This window comes from Aquarana catesbeiana, linkage group LG08, assembly GCF_042186555.1.
Source record: "Aquarana catesbeiana isolate 2022-GZ linkage group LG08, ASM4218655v1, whole genome shotgun sequence".
Classification (NCBI taxonomy): domain Eukaryota; kingdom Metazoa; phylum Chordata; class Amphibia; order Anura; family Ranidae; genus Aquarana; species Aquarana catesbeiana.
In genome coordinates, this window is record NC_133331.1 from 51874180 (window position 1) to 51896291 (window position 22112).

General features: G+C 41.8%; 1 protein-coding gene across 2 annotated transcripts in view; it reads right to left on the bottom strand.

Moving 5' to 3' along the window:
• Positions 1-382: 382 nt before the first annotated feature.
• Positions 383-22112, bottom strand: part of LOC141105749 (FHF complex subunit HOOK interacting protein 2A) — a 93615-nt gene continuing 71885 nt past the window's right edge. For both annotated transcript variants that reach the window (XM_073595830.1, XM_073595829.1), the window contains 14 exons: positions 17276-17380; positions 16160-16282; positions 14349-14621; positions 14070-14266; positions 11181-11295; positions 10203-10279; positions 9919-10111; positions 8627-8796; positions 6969-7109; positions 5739-5829; positions 5490-5633; positions 3512-3652; positions 1944-2047; positions 383-1549 (listed from right to left, as the gene is read on the bottom strand). In XM_073595830.1, the coding sequence (XP_073451931.1) occupies positions 1444-1549; positions 1944-2047; positions 3512-3652; positions 5490-5633; positions 5739-5829; positions 6969-7109; positions 8627-8796; positions 9919-10111; positions 10203-10279; positions 11181-11295; positions 14070-14266; positions 14349-14621; positions 16160-16282; positions 17276-17380 (1980 nt within the window). In that variant the 3' untranslated portion in view covers positions 383-1443. The remainder of the gene's footprint in view (positions 1550-1943; positions 2048-3511; positions 3653-5489; positions 5634-5738; positions 5830-6968; positions 7110-8626; positions 8797-9918; positions 10112-10202; positions 10280-11180; positions 11296-14069; positions 14267-14348; positions 14622-16159; positions 16283-17275; positions 17381-22112) is intronic.

Here is a 22112-nt window from a genome sequence, read left to right on the forward strand (position 1 = left end):
ATTACCAAGATGACCAATTTAACACGGAGCAAAACAAAGTATGATACACCAATAAGGGGAAAAAGATCAGCTCCCCAATGGCTGCTTTCACTTTTAAAATAGGTGAGGCTGTGCAGGATTCTGAGATCTGAGAATAAACAAACTGAAAATACCACCTTCCACCGCCACTTGTAGTCCATTACCACTTCCTCCAGCTCTACAACTGAAAGCCAGTACCTTGGTACAGACAGAGAGCTGGAGATAGACTCTGCAGGAACTTGGCATTGCACTTATTCACAGATTACAGGTGCGATGCTCTGTAGCCTCTTTTTTTTTTATTTTAAGTGAACTTATCCTTTAGGACAAAGCAAATGCTTAGAGTAAGGAAATTAGAGCACACATCTTGATCTGAATGACCGCCTTCAAGGGAAAAGCTTTATATGCATGTATAATACAATTCATACGCTACATATATACAGAATATAATGATAAAATAAGACACTGTTTCTGACATCTGTTTCAAATCCCCTCCTGAAATATATTATCTTTTTACAAGCCTTGCAAAAAAAAAAGACATTTGCAACATTAATAAAAAAATAAAAGAAAAGTGACTTAAAATAGTAAAAAAAAAAAAAAAAAAAAAAAAAAAAATCAGGTGGCAGTATAGAATCTAGCAGCACATTAGCGACAAAATTGGGCACCAGAGCAGGTTATGTAGAATGCAGTCCAGCTGTGCTCTCTCACGGGGTATAAAATGGCGGTGGACCAAGTGGTTACTATGGAGTCCATTCTATCCACTGCGGCAGAATGTGTTTTCGCTGTTGCAGAACAGCAAGGCTGCAGTGGTGGTTGTAAAATACAGCAAAACACGCTTCTATACAAAGATTTTATATGGGTGGAGAGGTTTGTTGGCGTGTTTTTAATTATAAAATATGCATTTTTAAAACTTTTTTTGCAAAGTGATGACTTAAAGCCAACAGCTCCAGGCTCTGCGCCCCTTAAAACAAAGTAAAAGTTTTAACGACTGAATGTGGTAATATTGCTCACTCAATTTACCACGCTGTAATGTAAACGTCATCGGAATTAACCCCTTCCACTACGTCAGCAAAGTCAGGTTTAAAGGTAATTCCAAGGAAATTAAAATAACACATTTTTTTTTTATGTGCAGAAGCCAGACATCAGACAGGAGAAATCCCGGCACGATTAAAGTTCTGTAAAACACTCAATTGTAACGGAAGAATTCATCATTAAAGCGTCTCCTGGACAATGAGGGACAGCTTTTCCCTTAGTCACGCGTCTTCAGGTCCACGTGGGAGGAGAGAGCAGTGACTATGCACTGGGCCCCTCTACAAACTTTGTCAATATTCCCTTCTTTCCAAGTTTTGGTCCTTGCACAATGATTAAAAACAAATAAAAACAGATTTGGTCTCGTAGTTGTGACATCATCGGAGGGTGGTGAAGACATCAAGGGGTAGCAGAACTGTGATACTTGACAAAGGCGATGGCCGCTAGTTCCTTACAAAACTCCTCCAGGACAATCACTCCTTCTAATAGGGTCATGTGGTCAACTCTGAAAGAAGAAGAAGAGTGAGTGAATGATAGAAAGAGAGGAGAGAGGATAGAAGGGGAAGACAGGAAAAGGGGGAGAGAGTGGGAGAGGTGGTGGGAAGGGGAGGAAGAGTGAAAACTGCAAAGCGGGAGAGCGAAAGCAAGGTAAAGATGTACTGAAAAAAGCAGCTAAAGTTCAACCAAACACACGAGCATGGAGGTATAGAGTATATTTCTTTAAAAATGTAACTGCTAATCATTTTACATTAGTAAGAAACTCCTGAGCATGATGGTGAACAGCCAAAAGAATGCCTCCTCACCGCCTGTTAAATGCTCTCTTCAGAGAGCAATGCAAGTGTATATCACAGAATCTTACTGATTGAACATGAAATGGAATATATACGCGTGTAGCTTACATTGGCCCATCTGGTTCGAACCCCAGTAACCTCTTCCTTACAAGCAGGAGTTTTGGGGTGAAGTCTGGGATCCGCTGAATTCTCACCATCAGATCTCCCACCACCTAGGAACAGAATAGACAACACAAGGTTTACTAATTACAAGTCTGTTGGTCTCATAAATTTATTGTCAGCAAGTAGAGAGCGTGTCACCTTACACTTTCCATTCCCTGTCCTGAAACAAATGTAAACTCAGCAGGACGGGGCCAGAGTTACATTTTTTGGAAACAGTGAATTGTTTGAGACCCATCTTTTTAGGACACTATTAATCCAACCCTACCGACTCCCACCAGCCCTTTAATGAGATCTAAACTCAAAAGGCCTTTTCTGGCCTTCCTGATCATGTGATCACTGTGACTGGCTGCCGCAGTGATCACCAGCCCACCCCACCTTACCAGTTCCTGAGCATTTCTAAGTGACCGGAGCTGTTGGTGACAGCGTGGTTGCAGTGCTGGGGGTATGTGACTGAACTTGCTCCTGACACAAACAGCGATCCCAGAAGTAAGCATACATGTATCAGCATGGCATAAAACCCACCGCCATGCTGCCACATATATATGCATACAACCAGCATTAAGGCTCCATTCACATTTGTACTACTCCAAAGTTGCGCTGACTTTAGGGTGCAACTTTGACGCAAATTTGGATCAGTGCAACTTGGATATGACTTTGACCAGTGATAATGGACAACTGTTGCACACAATTTGCATTGTATAACATTCAGGTACAACTTTCATGCAACGTCTGAGGGTTAACATTGAAGTCTATGGCCCTCAAGCTGCATGAAAGTTGGACCAAAAGTCGTGCATATATGAATGGTTATCATTGGAAAACAAGGGGAATGACTTGTTATGCAACTTTGAAGTCGCACAAGTGTGAATGGAGCTTTAAGCATTAATGGCTCTGAACTAAATATGCTGACCTCATTGAATCAATTTTTGTATCGATTTTTACAGAAGAATTCAGAATTGTCAAATGTATTTGCAAGTTTTTGGTGTCAAACATTTATAGAATGTTTTTCTATCAAAATTATTATAAATTCAGAATTAAAATATTATAAATTCAGAATTTAGAAATGTATTTGCAAGTGTTTGTTGTCACAAACAGTTCAATTAGCTTGAAATTAAGTTTTGTTGATTCTCTCCCCCCCCCCCCCCCAATTGCACAGCAGAACAACAATGAAAACTAGCAATAATTTTGATGTACAGCCTCTGAAAGACACAGTTTCTGTTGGTCTACAGAGAGACTACACGGTAGCAGCCTTGTAAGTACAAAGCTATTGTTTTGGGGAAATAAACATAAGGTTGATTACACAGTTAGAAAGTTACTTGACTGAAAAGACTTGTGGAAAAGCTGCTTGTGTTTATTTGGTGCTGGAAATGCAATAAATCTGCTTGACGTCAATGTTAAACCTGAAATACTATGAGGACTCCTGTATAAACAACTCTCATAGGGGCTGGCTACCCCAAGAGACAGAAAAAAATCAGGCTGATGTCAGTATAACACCCACAAGGGGTGACAGCACTCACCCTGACAATGACGGAGAAGAGGGAGCGGCACCCAGGGGCCAGGTTGACGTAGGGGTCCAGCAAGAACTCGTGGATGTGGGGATGAGGGAAGAGGGACAGTTTGGACAACACTGAAGTAACCTGCAAATTCACATCATAGGGCTGCAGGAAAATAAACACACATAAAAATTATCCATACGCAAAAAATATAAGATTTTATTTTACATTCTTGACAGACTCAAACCTGGACCCATCAAGAAAGACATGCTAGCTTGTTAATGATTGATTTTAAAATGTGCAGCATACAGGACAGTTATCCCCATATTTGCTTTGTTATTGAGTGAGTCAGTACCCTGAAATAAGTGTGCAGGATAATCCCAATATTTGATGTGTGATTGTTACAGGTAAGCAACGATGAGCATGAAAGCACCAGAGGAGGCACTTTCAAAAACAAGTCCATATAGCAACTTCCATATGTCTTCATTTTTTTTAATTTTTTTTTCCACAGATCATCTAACAAACTAAAGACAATTATATATAAAAAAAAAAAAAAACACCTAGCCTTGAGTTTTCTCTAAAGTCACCATGTGAGTTTTCATATATGTTTACAAATCAAGGACCTAATTATAAATCATGGGAAAAATCATGACAAATGCATTTATTACAGGTACTACAGGTATAACGCTGTCAACCCTGCCCTCAAGGAGCTTACAATCTAAGGTAACTCACATTCATACACATACTAGGGCCAATTTAGACAGGAGCCAATTAACCTACCAGCATCCCCTCAGTGTGGGAGGAAAAAAGAGCACCTGGAGGAAACCCATTCAGGCACAACGATTTTAAATCCAGTATAAGTGATTTATTCCGCAATCATCTATATTTTGTCTACATTGAAAAGCAGCCCAGCAAAATCTTTATAGCTCATTCTGACAACGTATAAAGATTTTTTTTAGAATGGTCTTGTACAGTACAAGAAACTTTTATATACCCGAACCCAATGACACTCCCCCTCTCCAGCATTCTTGGCACTCCTGCCAACATTAAATTTGGCTGATATCTGAGTTGAGAGGGAGTGATGACCTCACCCCTCTGTCATGAATTAATGCTTGAGCCTAGTGGCCATTCAGACACAGGAAGAAGTGACATATTACGCTATATCTGGAATTCTGCCCCAGCTGAGGCAGAGAAAGGATCAGAAAGAAATTTCTGCACAGGTGAGCATCAGTGACTTTGAGGTGGCCCCCTTACACAGACACTGTCACTTTACCTTATATAGGCAGGGACAGTGTCTCTTTAACAAACAGTACTTATTCTTTATGTTTACTAATCCCTACATATTGATTAAAAAGTCAGTTGCAAAGGACACCAGGCTTGCTGCTAAACAGGCATTTCAGACACAGAATCCCCACCTTGGAAGCAGTCTTCTCTTCCTGCAGCACGTGCCCAGATCAACACTAGCAGGAACCCATGCCCTCCTGTCATAGCCAAATGCTTGGCCATTCTGATTGTTAATGTTTCAACACTTTCTGACTGCACCAAAGATTTCCTGCAAGTTCCTGCCTCTTGCATATTCTTATTGGCTAATGGGGCTGCCTATCACAGTGATGAACCAATAGGAAAGTTAAGGAGCAGTGCTTAGAAGTACTATCCGAAAGTGTTGAGGTGTTGCGTAGCAGAATTGGCTGGGATTCAGCAGTGAGAAGAAGGATTGGGAAGCTGCTGTATGTATTGTGCCCCTCAATGTCCCTGCAATTCATACCTGCAGCACTGTGTTTTACTTTAGTAACAGTCTTTTTAAAGCAGAATTAGACTCAAAATTTAGGTCCACTTTAAACAGTCAGGTGGGGTACCAAAAGGTGCATACTTTGGAGCACTGCAGGCAGGGTCTTAGTGTTGCACTGGACGGGTAACTTTTATGGCCATTGTATTATACTAATCCGGTCTGTCAAAATCAGATTAAACTTTTCAGTACTTTTACAGTGGGTTGAGATTGTACCTGGTCTAGTATCCTGCCCATTCTGTCAAACAAGACTTTCAGGAAATGTCCCTCGAAGAATGGAGCCTCTAAATTGCACTTCTCAATGGCCTTTGCTAAACCAGGCCAATCCCAGCGCAGGCATATTGCACAGTAATCCCGGAACTAAACAAAAAAATAATGGAAAATGTCATCACACTGCTGTTGATGGGTTAATATAGAGATGGAGATATTGGTGGCTGCAGGATAAGGAGAGGAGTCCTGACCTACCTGTCTGTGTGCGTCCCTGAGGTAAGTGTCATAGCCGGTGCCCTCCACATGGTAAGAGGACTTGGCTTCATCAGGGACCAGACAGAGAAAGCTGCAGGACACAAAGAGGAAATTTTATGGTGTAATTCAACCTGTAAACTACTAATTAAATACATTAGCGAAAAAGCAGCCATTTGAGGAAACCAAGAACCAAACTACCCATTCACCTTAAAGCCCTACCTCAACTCAGCCTATCCTCCCTACCCCTAAAGGAAATTGTGACTCAACGTTAACACTGGGCCAGACAGCACTGTCACATGGGAAGGCTGTGTGTAATAGGTCAAATGAAAAATTCTTAGGAGTCCAAAGTATTTATTGCTCAACTGGTTACAACAAGCAGGGCAAAATACCAGCACGTTTCAGGGCTGGGTGAAATGGCAGATTGTTAAATGGACTCAAAAGTACTAAGCAGACTGATATTCAGGCAGAGGATGCTATAAACAGTAGTCAGTACTAGTGCTCAATCATAAACATACTGTGTGTATCCTTCCAGAAGAGCTCCCCTATGGGCCTCCTTGTCTAACATTCCCTTCTCCTACACTGAAATTTTTTTCTTTCAGAAACAGATCTCATACAATGTCCTTGTTTCAATGCACATACAGAAATAGAGTCCACTAACAGGGCAGAGCACCAGACTTTATTTAAACCAGCACATTACATGGGAAAATTAACCTTAATACCTCTTGTGCTAAAATGCATAAAGCTCATGGTTATGCATTGTGGTGTAAAGCTGCTTTCACACTTCTCCATAGCAAAAAAAAAAAACATTTTTGGCACGTTACCGATGCATTTTTCACCTGTGAAAAAAAGGACATGACGCCAAAAAAGCAACCGCAGTGTTTTCCATTCATTTCTATTTGTGTTGCTTCACTGCACCAAACATGCAGCATACAGGACTTTTAAAAGCGCAACTGACCCACAACTAACAGGTGTGAAGAGTTCTATAGGATTTAATGGTCATGCATTTTTCTTCCGCTTTTGGTAATGCAAAAATGGAAGAAAAACTGATCAGTGTGAAAGGGCCCTAAAACACAGCTCAGCAAGTTGGAGAGCTGGTGAACAGGAGGGAGTGTGGTGGCTGGCCAATCCACTAGTGGCAGTGGCATTATTTGCCATTTATTGCCATTATTTGCCAATTATTTCCTTCTAGTGTGGCAGGGGGAGTGATCTGGGTGATGTTGGAGGACTCACCTATTGACAATCTTGTGTACCTCTGTCTTCCCATCATTCTTCTGGTGGTCGGGGGTGACAGGAGGTGAGGAGCTCAGCCACTCCTTGGACAGTGTATTTTCAGGGGACATGTCGGTAAAAATTGGGTCTTCTTCCAAATCTCTGCAACCATGAAGAAAGATACAATAAATTCCACTTCAAAAGAAGAGAAATACTTTATGTTTTTGGGTATGGGGGACATGTAACTCTTTCCTATCTCTACCACATCACAGCACTGGATGCCTCAGTGACCAATAGCCAGGCCCAAGCCCTGTCACATGGGGCAGAGAGCGTTTGCTGCCCTTTGAATGCTCTGAACAGTGGGGTTGCTTTACTAAAACTGGAGTGCGCAAAATCTTGTGTAGTTCTGCATAGGAACCAATCAGCTTCCAGGTTTTTTTTTTTTTTTGGTCAAAGCTTAACCACCTCTTAAGGACCAGCTGCTGCAGTTGTACTGCCGCAATGTGCCTGCTTCCTGTGAATCGCTGTCATTGTACGCCAGCTCATACATGGCAATTTGTGGGCGTGCTCTGGCCAGCCAATCAGCGGGTAGGGCAGACTCGATGTCCATCGGCCACCCGCGATCATGCCCCGCAGTGACAGAACAGGGATTTGCCTGTGTAAACAAGGCAAATCTCTGTTCTGACAGGGGAGATCACACAGATACTGTCTTTCTGCTATGCAGGAAGACGTATCTGTGTATTTTCCTAGTCACACAGCCCCCCATACAGTTAGTAAACACACTGAGGGAACACATTTAACCCCTTAATCGCCCCTAGTGTTAACCCCTTCCCTGCCAGTGTCATTAGTACAATAACAGCGCACATTTTTAGCACTGATTACTGTAATGTCACTGGTTCCCAAAAAGTCAGGTGTCAGATCTGTCCGCCGCAATCCCGCTAAAAATCACTGATCGCCACCATTACTAGTAAAAATAAAAATGCCATAAATCTATCCTCTATTTTGTAGACGCTATAACTTTTGTGCAAACCAATCAATATACGCTTATTGTGATTTTTGTTTATCAAAAATAAGTGGAAGAATACATATTAGCCTAAACTGATGAAGAAATTTTTTTTTTTTTTTACATTTATTGGGGGGATATTTATTATAGCAAAAAATGTTTTGTTTTCAATTTTTTTTGCTTATAGCACAAAAAATAAAAACCGCAGAGGTGATCAAATACCACCAAAAGAAAGCTCTATTGGTGGTAATAAAAAGGACATCAATTTTGTTTGGGCAAGTCGTCGCACGACCCCGCAATTGTCAGTTAAAGCGACGCAGTACCGTATCACAAAAAATGGCTTGGTCATTAAGGGGGGAAAATCTTCCGGTCCTTAAGTAGTTAATTGAACAAGCTAAAGTTAGAAGCTGACTGGCTACCCTGCACAGCTGCACCAGATTTTGCACACTTTAGTTTTTGGTAAATCAACCCCAGTGTGACTTGAAATTTACATAGGGTTTCTCTAAGGCATACAAAGTGAAAGGGGTGTGATGGCAAGGTGAGCATTAACTAATGTGGGCACCAGCATTTAAGTATAAAGATCATTTAACAGAAAAATAAAATAAAATGTATAGCTTTTATCCTCAGACCCCACAGAGGACCACTGAAGCTATACCATGATCTGACAGTGACATACACAGCTCCAGCGATCTGCCCATTCTCCACGATGTCTTTATCTTCTGGACAGGGCGGTTTGTACTCTGTATAGTTTCTTTCTTCCAGATTCCGAAGGACCAGGTTATAGAGGATGTGCTCACTGGGTTTCTGTAGAAGGTGCTCAAACAGTCGAAGTGTCATAATACTGATCTGCAGGGAAGAGAGATACTGGGGTGAAATTTACTAAAAAATATAATACAACAAAAATGGTGCTGTGTGCAACCACAGATAAAGATTGAGAAGTCACCAGCACTCCCAGGATACCTTTGCATGATTATTATAAGTCATAAAAGGTAAATTTACCTTTATTTCCAAGAAATATTTCTTGACAATATTTGTACCCCAATCCACTGTCTTTTAGGTGGAGCTGCATGGTTTACAGAACATATTATTCTGTTTTCTATTCTTTTATGCTAAAAAAGCTTTGTCTTTGAAATGGAAAATAGGTAGATCCTCCCACCATCCAATTCTGGATAGATTTTTTATAAATAAGGCTTTGCCTCTATATAAAGTGACGTTCCTAGTGACGTTCCTAGTGCCTGTCTGAATAAATTCAAAAAAATGTGGTCAGTATGGATGTCAACAATGTCCATTACCATAGAGCAGTGGTTCTCAACTCCGGTCCTCAGGACCCACTAACAGACCAGATTTTAAGTATTACCTTGAGGAGCTGCAGACTAGAATACTGCAATCACTGAGCAGCAAATTATATCACCTGGGATGTATTTCAGATATCTTGCAAACTTGGCCTGTTAGTGGGTCCTGAGGAATGGAGATGAGAACCACTGCCATAGAGTGAAATATTCAATGTGCATTTACAGCTAATTGTATTATGAGCGGGCTTTCATACCATGTGTTATAATGGTCTTTTTGCTCCGTATCCACTGGAGTTTATACTTGTGCAGTACTGCCTTCATACTGAGTATTCAGATTGCTAATATGTGCATACGATATCTTATGATTTTTCACCAGTTTATGTTCCATCCCCTTTTTTTTCTTTGCTGGAGCTAGAAGGTGCACTACATGTTCTGGTTACAATAGAAGTCCTGGACATTGATTCACAAAATGTTACTTAACACAATGTACTGTGACTTGAGGATTTATTATCTTCATTTACCATATGTATTTGCTTGTTTTGTATAACTAAGAAAATGTTAAAAAAAATGACCCCTTAAAAAAAAAAAATAATAATAATAAAACTGATCTACTATACAAGACCATCAGCATCTAACATGGAAACCGATCACCCAGGAAAGGAAGGATCACTCTCACCTCATCAGAGATATGGTTGCAGTGTTCTATCAGACGATGGCGGAGTGGAATTTTTTGGATCCCGCTCAGTGTCTCAGGATCTCGATCCTCACCCAGCAGAAAATAGACAATCTGTTCCAGAAGGGCATCAGATGTGACCTGCCGCACTATCCTGTGCAGGAGCGACGTGGCTGTAAGAATACCAATCTCTGACCTGGAGGAGAAGGATGGCGATGACAGGCTTTGATTAATCACTGTATAGAGAGCCAAAAGAAAATTAACTGAAAATAAAAGTCAGTACTCACGTGTGCATCAATTGAGGCTCCATCACACCAACCAAGAATCTCTCCCGCACAGACTTGGCCATTGTGGCAGCTGCCATCTTAAAGGAGACAAAGGAGAAATTCCTTGAAACGTGACATATTAACATCACTCAGGTACACTCACAAGTAGTATTAAAGCATATTGAAAACACAACAACAAACTGTAACAGCCTTACTTTCAGGTTTTGATAACTCAAGCATATAAAACCTCATCCTCCTGTTTAGGCTTTGTTTTCCTGGATTTGTTTGAAAATATTTCCTAAAAGTCAGCATTATTCCTCCCACTTACTGCTTTCCTAGTCTGCCGGCCTATACATGGCTGTCGTGTACAAATTCTTGACAAAAAGCTGCAAATCTAAAGCAGGCCATACATGGTCGAATTTCGAACGAATTTTCTTTTCAAAATCAGAAAGTTTGTTTTTTTTTTTTGATCCGATGATGCCACCATTGATTTTCGAAATTCGGCCGACCAAGCCTTCAATTTCACCTCATGTTGCTACAGAAAAGAATTTTCGTGGCTGGGAATCTTCTTTTCTCTCCGTAAATTTTCTTTTCTTATTACATTTCTTGCACTATTCTCCCATCATTGATTAGAAAATCGTTTGTTTTTCAAAAAATTTCCAACATGTCCGATTCCTCAAATTTGCTTGCTGCACGAAAATTGGCCATTGCTGCAGCCCACTAATGGTGCGAAATTCATACGAAAATTTTTTGATACGATTTTCGAAAGAAAGTTCTTTCAAAATTCGAACCGTGTATGGCCGGCATTAGAAGATGCACACATGACTCCCGTTCACAGCACCTCAATAAATGTATTTATTTATGTGTGTGACTGTATTGTTTGTATCAGAGTCAGTGAAAAGACCAACTCTGACTGGTTGCTGAGGGCTTCTTTGCTGAGTAAGGCTGGAGATAGGGAACGGTTCCCAATGCATACGATAGAATAAAGTCTTCTCTCACCCTCTGAGCTTCTTTAATGAGCTGGTCACAATAGTCGAACCAGGACAAGAAGGAGATGAGCGCTCTCTTCCCTGGAAAGGCTGAAGCATCTTCCTTAACATTGTATGAATCTAGGCTGGGGAGGGGAGAGAAGAGAATGGTCAGTGTACACAATATTTAAAGTAGAACTATAGGCAAAACTTTTTTTTTTTCCATTTTAAATAGAATAAAGTAGGGTTATAACCCCTATCAGATTTTTTTCCACCATCGGTGCAGAGATTTTGCTTCTCTTCCTGTCCCATAGCCAAAATGGAAGTGAAAGGAAATCCCTGCAGAGGAAGAGAATTCCCTGGGGACCCCCAGGTCACCGAAACTAGTGTCCCCATTGGAAGACTCCCCCACTATTACTTTTTTGGAGACGACACAAAATTTGTGATTTTCTTTTACGTTCACTTTCAATGATAATAGTAAACAGGACAAGTAGAGGGGGTGAATCTGTTTACAGTGGAGCTCCAGCCTCCCTCAAAAAAATTAAAGGTAAGCAGCTACAAATACTGTAGCTGCTGACTTTTAGCATAAGGACACTTGCCTGTCCAGGGATCCAGCGATGTTCTCACCCGAGCCGATTGTTTAATCGGCTTTTGGTGTAGGCGCAGCCATCTGAAGTAAGGGAAGTCCGAAGTTTCCTTACTTCATAGCCGGTTTCCTACTGTGCATGCGTGAGTCCCCTTGTAAATGGCTCTGTAGTCTTCTGGGATCTGTGATGTGTCCTAGAAGACTGTGGGGGGGGGGGGCTGGGGGGGGGCAAAATTCCTGCTCAGCCCGCCGCAGCGATCTGAGCCAGAAGTAGGAGCGAGTACCTGTCAAAACCAGGGTGCAAATAGGCAGAATGTCCCTTCTTGGGTGAAGCTCCACTTTAACGGGTGCGCAGACAGCAATCTGAACCGAGAGGTGTTCTAATCTATCTCCATTTTATCCAAAACTAAAAAACTTTTTGCCTTTAGTTATACTTTAAACCTGTTGCAGAAACAGCCAACCATCAACTGATGATCACTGCAGCCAGCATAGACCAGCACCATCCACAACTGACATACCCAGCAGGAAACATATCCACAGTGCTTCCTGCAACAGGTGAATCTGTGTTCCAATGGGACCGACATTCTAATTTCTGGCTCCATTAGCTCACACCACCTCCTTCCCCACCCCAATTATCAGTGTAAGCATGGAGTCAGTTTGTTGTGCTGCAGTGCTCATGTGCTAATAAAGAACATGCTGATAGGAGAAATCAGAGTGAGAGAGAAATCTGCTCATCAGCCTGCTACTTCTCCTGTACTGTCCAATCACATTGCACTCACATGTATAAAACCAAGTATATAGGACAATCTGAGCTTAAGGGGAATGTCACCAAAACATGTCACCAGTGACTGTTGCCACTGATAGACAAAGGGGCAGTGTGGAGCCTTCTGACAACCTCCACCATGAGAATAGCCAACAAAAGTTCATGAGAGGTGACTTAAGCCTCAGGCCCAGGATCCTTACCCTGCCTGTTCTTAGCACTGATGACCATGAGCGGCTGCATCAAGAGTCAGAACCGTCTGCCTATATGCCCTATGTAGAAGGTTTTATACACTTTTTTTTATCTGGATGTTTCAACACTATGCTGGTGCACTGTTCTCTCTTCTTTTGTATTTTATAGCAAAAAGAGCTAGACTGCAAGGTGAAGTGGTGTAAATCTTTTGAAGCTGATGGACCCGTGTGAACATTCTTTTCACAAGGTCACTAACAATTAAGTGATCAGTGAGAATCATTTGGAGCTACAATACAATTAGAGATCAGTTTGTTGAACACATTGTTGCAGTTTTCTTTCTGCGGCGTGTGCAGCTTAGATCCAGACGTTTCTTATCAATATATATATATATATATATATATATATATATATATATATTATATATATATATAATATTGGAGAGAGGGAGTGCCAAGATCCAAGCCCAGGGTTTTTGCTGTGCCAGGCAATGGCTCTTCCTATTCAGCCATCTGAAGCTCTTGCATAGATTGTTGTGCCTAATCTCTTGGTCAGTCTTCAATATCGAATGTCTTGCTAAACTCTGAACTAATGAAGTCATACCTCTGCATGTCTCATGTGCCAAATTACTGTGCTTATGCGAGTATCTTGTTCTTTGTTGCTAGTGGTACACTGCATTTTTATTTATGGCTATATAATTCCTGAACTTTGGCTGCTGATTTACTGATTACTTTTCATCGTTCTACATGTCAAATCCGGCTAATCTCTGGCTAATGACTTTGGCTTGATCTCTGAATGTGCTTCTGCCTTGCCCACATACAGCTACCTCTACTTGTGTATTGAACCTGGCTGTTTATAACCAAGAATTTGTCTGCTGCTTCAGCTACTTGACTCAGAGGCTGATCCCACATTGTGACAGAATGATCTACCAAAGTATAGAGGCATGGCTTACATAGGGATTTTAGATTGTAAACTCTAACGAACAGGGCTATTTCCTCCAGTATTGAATTTGTATTTTAACTGTTCTATCAGCCCTCATGTTGTAAAGCACTGCGCACATTATTGGCGCTATATAAATGCTTTATAATAATAATAATATAATAATTTCAGGGGAGGGGCTAGAAATTTAAGACTCCGCAAGAAACTGGGTATCAATAAAGATTGACCAAGAGATCAAGCAATGAACTATCCAGATCTTCAGGTGGCTTAGTAGGAAGAGCCACAGCAAGACACAGTAGAAACCCTGGTTTCAGATCCTGACAGGGAGGTTCCCATAAAAAAAGATAGGGAAAAGGAGGAAAATGGAGATAGAGGAAAGTAAAAAAAAACAACAATCTGCCTGTGTGCCCACAATAAAATAATAGTAGAGAAAAGCACATCTTTACCCCCAGTTAATCCCCTCCACAGTCTCAATATCCAGAGGGTCGATAGACTGAGGCAGAGCACGGTATAAGGAGGTCAGCCGGTTGGTGAGCAGCTCACATAAACTGGTGTTCTGTGTAAGGCACTGGGCGGCAGCCGCTTCCGGCAGGCTCACCAACAACATGAGGCCCTCGCAGGCTTTCACCGCAATCCGGCCGTCCTGAGGGATGAGAGCGCACAGCATATAAAACACCATGTTCTCCGAGGCTCTGGAAATACTCTCAGTGGGTTTTATCACTCACCGGGCTCTTGGTCAGGTTGAGTAAGGAATTCACCAGGTTATAGTCCTGCTGTACATGTTTGGCTGATACTCCGCTTTCAGCCACGTCATCTGTAGAGCTAACACTGGCAGGGGCTGCTGGTACATTCTGAATCCCATCTGCCTCTGCTCCAACACTGGGGTCGAGTGGAGGAGACTGCCCTGTGTCATTAGCAGGTACTTCCACAATGCCACCCCCAACAAGTCCTCCGAGGCTGTTTGAAGATCCAACTGTTGGAAGGGGCTTCACCTTATTCTGAAAAACATTCAGAATACAATAAACAGATGTTAGGAGCGCCTACTACAAACGTTCATCGTGCTTGGTAGTTCCTTTGTCTCGCCTCCCCTCTGATTACCCCACCCCAACTTCTGCTTACTGCCCCCCACCTCACCCCTGCTAAACCCCCCAAACATTTTTCTCAAAAACCAATTATTTGTTCAAAGTTGGTAATCTGCACTTTTTACCCATTGGTATTAATTATATAAACTTTACGATTACATGCATCATATTATGTGAGCTAATTATATGTTATATAACTAAACTAACAAAACTTATAAACTATATATACTTAATGAAGACATATTTAGAAGTTTTTACCAGATAAGACACCATTTTTAATTAATATCATTAACTGTACATGAACTGTCATTTTTTTTATCTTGTTGACTTCTACATTCAAAGTATAACTAAAAGCAAGATTATTTTATTAGCTTTGGATAGAGTGGAGATGGATTAGAACACTTATTAGGTTTTTATTGCTGTCTATGTGTCCATTAGGGAGATTCATCCTCTCTATTTGTCCCGTTTACCATTATCATTAAATCTGAAAGTTAAAGAAAATCCCACATTTTGGGGAAATCTTTCAATGGTGACCTGAGGGGCCCCAAGGAATTCCCAGGGATTTCCTCTTACTCCCTGTTTTGGCTATGGGACAGGAAGCGAAGGGAAATCTTTCCAATGGGACACTGATGGTACAAAAAGAAAAAACATAATGACAGTGGTTATAACCCTCCTTTACTCTATCCAAAATGGGAAAAAAGTATTGCCTATAGCTCTACTTTAAGACGTGGTAGACCCTTCCCCTGAAACAAGCTGGTTTTATGTGATGAACTGAAATCCCATCTCTGGGCAAATATTAACCCTTCTCCCAGGTCAGAAACACTGACGGTGAAGAAGAGCGGAAGCAGCTACATGTCCACTGGCTGAACTCCAGCTATCTTAATGCATTGAGATGTACAGCGCAGCGCATAGCATACAGGAAAAATGTCCTGATCCTGTCACGTTTGAGTAAATGTCATATCCTGGAGAGGTCCAACAAGCTGCAAGGCCGTGGCTGAAATTGCAGTGATGTTGTCACACCCTCCCCTTGGACTACAATCCTATCTGGTCATGCTGATGTTTTCTATAATGTCCATGAGTTGTCAGCCTATAGAAAAATTTGACACTGCTTGGCAGTACTTCCAGCAACTTCCTTCCTCCCAGGCTTACTTGGGCCTTAGAAGCAAAGAAAGCTGAAGAGAAAAACACATGGTGGAACCTAAGAGAACATGCCATAAGTCAATGTTGCCCTAAGGTAAAAAAACAGGGCCAGAGCTCTCGCATGACTGTTAGAATGGAATAGAAAAGCATAGGGGGTTATGTAACACATGTCATGTTTCTGCTGAGATATTACTGTATGGACCTTATGCACCCTACAATGGCATAATGTTGTTGATGAACCATTTAGTGCACTTTAGACAGTTCATAGTTCAACAAATATTAGAAATAATGGTACAGGTGACACTGGAACTGACCTCCAGGAAGAAGTTGACCAGATATGGGTCTTGTTTTAGTTTGGCGCACACAATACACAAGAACTGGATCTCTTCGTTCTCTGTTGGATTGGCCAACACCTCCCCGCACAGACGGATCAGCTTCTACAGAGAGAAAATACACCTGATGTCAAAGTCTAAATGGTCCGATATAACAGTAAAATTAAGATGCTAACAAACAGGTAAAAGTTATCTGTACTCCATAGTGGAATATGTCCGAGCTACCGAAATGTATATGTGTATGACTGTGGTGGGTAAGTGCAAGCTCCTCTGGTGTAGAGATGTTGCGACTCCCTGTGTTCTTTGTACAGAACTGTGGCATATGCCAGAGCTATAAAAATGTATAACAGTGTGTGACTGTGATAGGACATTAAAGTGTAAGCTCCTCTGGTGCAAAGACTGATGTGAATGGCTCATGATTCTCTGTACAGCACTGCAGAATATGTCAGAGCTATATAATTGTATTATAAGAATTATAAAAAGGATTGCCTGTATAGGGGCACTAGAGTGTAAGTTCCTCTGGTTCAAAGGCTTATGCAACTAGATCAGCGTTCTTTGTGCAGCATCGTAGAATATGTTAGAGCTATAAAAATGTATAACAGTGTGTAACTGTGGTGGGACATTTGAGTGTAAGCGCCCCTAGTGCAGAGACTAATCTAAATAGCTAAGGATTCTCTGTACAGCACTGCGGAATAATGTCAGAACTATATAAATGTATTATAATCATTATAAAAATGTTTGCCTGTGGTAGGGCATTAGAGTGCAAGCTCCTCTGGTGTAGACTGCTGTTGCGCAATCTTCTCTGTACAGCACCATGGAATATGTCAGAACTATATATAAAAGAATAATAATAATAGTGTGTAATTGTGGTAGGGTATAAGCTCCTCTGGTTCAAAGACTGATGTAACTGGTTCAGCGTTCTCTGCACAGCATGGTGGAATATGTTAGAGCTATATAAATGTATAATAATAATAATAATAGCGTGTTGACTGTGGTGTGGACATTGGAGTGTAAGCTCCTCTGGTGCAAACTGATGTGACAGGCTCTGTGGTGTCGAGTACACTGATAAACACAAGGTGTTGGAGTTGCTGGATGTACCTGTACTGGTCGGTGGACATTAATATGCGGCAGCAAAGGTTGTTTAATCCTCCCGAGGAGCTTAGTGTAGAACATTAGGACTTGCTGTTTCATGCCCGGTGGACACTGGCAGAAAAAAAAGCGGCACGTTACACAAAACAAAAACATACAACGTACGATATGAGAATTCTTATCTTTGATTCTGCATTGTTTTATTTTCTGCTTACTCTGTACAATGAAAGGAAATCTCCACTGTTATTGCTTAACTTTCAGGAAATGAAATCTGTGTTTTTTAAAACTGATTCAAACAGTTCCAGGCAACACAAGCCTCTCTTTCTCTAAGCGCAAAGAAATTTTTGTTCTCCGATAACAATCTGACAGACCGTATAATAATGATTGCAGACCTTCCTGTCACAATAAAGAGGATTTCTGCATCTGTGCTGATAAGTCATCCAACTAGCAGTATAATCTTTACTTACACTTTACAAATAAATATTCTTCTAAAACTATCTGAAATAGCAAAATAATGATATGCTGCAAACTTTTCTGCTGCTCAAAGGGATTTGATGACTGAATTGAAAGTATAAAGGAGATGTGAGAGGATTTCCCCGGCAGGCAGATTCTGTGTGGTTGGATTGGGCAACATTCTCATGTCTACAGGAAACTTGCAGACACCCTGGTGCTCTGTCAGAATAGCGAACCCGCCAGATTATCTAATGGAAGTGACTTTCTGTCAGCTGCGCATGCATTGTGAGCGTATATAAATAAATAAATAAATAAAGTATATTGACATCTGTGATGCCGTTTGGATGTTTAAAGGTTTAGCGCAGAGCAGTGCGGGGTGTACCAACACGGCCTCCGCCACCTTCCTACTGCTGGTATCCAGCTTCTTTCAAAATGTAAGATCAAAACAGCATCACACATGTCAATATACTGTATTTATATACGCTCACTTTATTGCTAAAATTACTCTGAAATTCAAGATGTAGCTGGGTGTAGTAAGATGTCCGCTGCTGCCTTCTTCTGACTGCAGGTGTTTTGTCAGATTAGCAAACCTGGTAGCAGTGGAATGCATGCGCAGCTGACAGAACATCACTTCCGTTAGCTAATCTGACAGGTTCACTTTTCTGACAGATGTTGGGAAATACCCAGGACATGTTAGACAACCATATCCAGTCATTACTCCTTTACAAATTGCGGGTGTTTACAAGCTCTTACCTCCCACTTTACAGGAAATTCTCATTTGACCCAAATATTCACATTATGACTAAAGCTGGACCTTCAGGATTGTACTAAACATTATATTGTAAAGTGCTGCGTAAATTGTTGGCGCTATATAAATCCTGTATAATAATAATAAAACATCCAACTGTCCTCTGATACCTGTCCTTAGCCTAACCTGACCGTCATGTTAATTTTTCCTATTAACAGTGCAGACAGGACTGAACTCTGTCCTAAAAACTGAACAGGAAGAGCAATTGGGAATGGAATCGGCCAGGACAGGAATAGCGGAGTGGCTATTGATGGATTTTAAAGCCATTATCCTTACTTTAGCTTCAACACCAAGGGCCGGTTCACACTGCTGCCATGCGGGAACCCTGCGAATCCACTGCGGGTTCCCGCATCGCATGTCTCCCGGCAGCAGTTCATACTGCCCTATGCAAAGTGCTGGGAGTGTCAGTTAAAAGTTAATGACACCCCCAAATCAGTTTGCAGATCGCAGCGCGATCTGCAAACTCGGACAGGAATTGGATAGCATGGGTGTGAACACCCATGTGATCAGATTCTGCTGCAGACCAAAAAACGGGTCCTGTGCGAGTTTGACACAAATTCAGCCATACTATCTGTATGGCTAAAATCGCATCACACAGAGATTGCATGCGATTTGCACTGCAGTGCGGTACGAATCCCATCTGATCTCAGACATCCCACCAGTGGGAACCGGCCCTTAAAGCTTAACGGATAAGTTCACCTTTGGGAACATGTTACATGTTCCACCTGTTTTTAGGTTGAAACTCGTAACATGTTCCCAATGCTGCAGCCACTGCCCAATCCTTCCCGTACTAGCTGTCACTTTTTAAAATCAGTGCGGCCTGTGTGGGGCTCCGCCCACATGGCCACGTCATTCATTCACACAGCTCTATATATGAATAAACTACAATCCCCGACATCCTTTGCAGTTGTCGGCTTGTAGTTCTCAATGCACTACAACTATGCTGGGGTAGTTCATGGATTTCTTCCTGTCAGATTTTATCTGCGTGCCCATATGGGATGTAAACACACAGATACACTGACTGATCTCAAGGAGACCTGCATGGCATCAACGATCTGCTGTCTGGGGCAATGTTTTACAGGCTCCAAAAAAAAAAAAATGCAATTTTTTTTTTTTACCTGCATAAAAATGTGCATTTTTTTTTTTTTTTAGAAAAAGTGAACTTATCCTTTAATCTGCTTATATTTGGCCTTTCTGCTTTCCTCCTCAAGAACATGCCAACACAATTTTAAAGTAAAAGACCACTTTAGCAAATAGTGCACTTAGAGGTTTCCAGGTCTCACATTCCTATCTTTCCAATGCTTTTTTCTTTCTTCCTTTATTGTCAGTCAAATTTTATAGAGATGGATATTTTCAAACTGCGGGAAAAACTGTTGCTGAGTATGTTCTATTTTTTTAAATGTCAGCATATTGGACAATACAATATATTGTTACGTACTTATTTTTGGATGACTGTGCATCTTTAGTTTACACATTCTAACATCTGAAAGCTTTCCTTAATTGCGTAAAGTTTAAATTTATGGAATATAATTCTAAGCCTGGTACACACAGTTTTTTTTCCGGTGAGCCCAGCGATCTACCCGGATCTACCCTGCTGAGCTGTTGTGTTTAGACGGTGGGATGCCCCCCCTCCCGGCCAGAACACTCCGATCAGAACTCTCAGCCGTTGGTATACACACGGCCGAATGTCGGACGTTTGTTTTTGTTTTTTTAGGGTTTTCATTCCTTTACAGCTGCTTAAACATTTACACAACACATTCAGAAACGTACAATGAAAACAGTGAAAAATATCTTTGGTTTGTTTTGTACTAAAGGCACTTTGGCTTTTTATACAAATAATCTAATACATTTGGCAGCCTGTATGGGCTTATTTCCACCAAGCCAACCCGCTGTGATGTCTTTGGGGGATCTTTTAACATGAACAATTACATGCAACAGTTGTACAAAATTGCCACCCAATCAGGTTACACTGGGGAAAGAAATAAAAACACATGCAATTAGGCCCCCGATTGAACACGTTGAGGGGAATTTATCAAAACCCGAGTGGCTAGACTCTGGAGCAGCCGTGCATGGCAGCCAATCAGATTCTATCTTTCATTTTTGAACCTTAACTGAACTAGATGAAGCCAGAAGCCAATTGGTCGCCACACACAGCTGCTCCAAATACCATCTGCTCCAGTTACAATAACTTTCCCCTACTGATATAGCTTGAAAGTCAGACAATTTTTATTGAACTAACTGATGTCGCCTGGCATTTGGTCCATGTGTACGGGGCTTAACAAAAACACTGAAAAAAAAAAAAAAGAGAGCACTTGTTCTTTTTGCCCCATTGTGCTGACCTTACCTAACCTCCCCCCTCCCTCTAAAGATGCATAGCTACCTCAATCTAACTGGTTTTGGTTACCATCTTTGCCACGCCCGAGTATTACAGGCCCCTAGACTTCTATCAGGTTGTGTCCTGAGGCGAGGGACAAAAGAAGACAACCCCATAGAGGTCAATTGGGCTATAAAGTTCAGGTGTGGCCAGGATGTAAACAAACCCTAGAGGCTGCAAGCATTGGATTGTGGGAGTATGCATCAACGGTGGGGGAAGGTGGGTTCAGTTAGGTCAGGGCAAAGGAGCCAAACTGATAAGTGCACTTATCCTTTAAAAATAAAACCTATTTTCATTACATACCTTATTTTAGACCCAGTGATATCATCACTGGGTCTTTGTGCTTCTCAAATGTCATGGCTGATGGGAGGGGCCAGCAGAGTGCTGTACATAGCTCCATGTACAGTACACCCCTTAAGAGCAATCAATCCTGATGCAAATAGGAGTTATGCAAATATAAAAATGTTGTGATGTGTGGATGTCAGTCTCTAAAGCCCCTTTCACACTGGGGCGGGGGCAGCGTCGGCGGTAAAGCGCCGCTATTGTTAGCGGCGCTTTACTGTCGGTATTCGGCTGCTAGCGGGAGCGGTTTTACCCCCCCGCCAGCGGCCGAGAAAGGGTTCAAAACCACCACAAAGCACCTCTGCAGAGGCGCTTTGCCGGCGGTATAGCCCGCTGTCCTATTGATTTCAATGGGCAGGAGCGGTGAAGGAGCGGTGTCTACACCGCTCCGAAGATGCTGCTAGCAGGACTTTTTTTCCCGTCCTGCTAGCGCACCGCTCCAGTGTGAAAGCCCTCGGGGCTTTCACACTGGAGAGACAGCAACGGCTGTTTCGGGTCGGTTTGCAGGCGCTATTTTTAGCGCAATAGCGCTTGAAAACTTCCCCAGTGTGAAAGGGGCCTAAGAGTGGGTGTTCCTAGATAGGCTGTATTTGCATAAAGACCACCATGAGTAACCCCCACATGTGATGCTGGGCCTCCATGATTGAAAGAACTGAAATCAAATGAATGAGACGGACATGCTGGGGAGTAAAAAGCTATACGATGCAGGACATCCTCCAGCCAGGAAATGAGGCGGACTCTATCTGACTTGCTGCAGCTTCTAATGCACATGGTGAGAAGCTCACAGTTTGCAGTGAAATCAAAGTAAGCAATTTCAGTCTAGGAGAGAAGCCTGTACAACTCTTCAAGACTGAAGGGAAGGCTGGAGA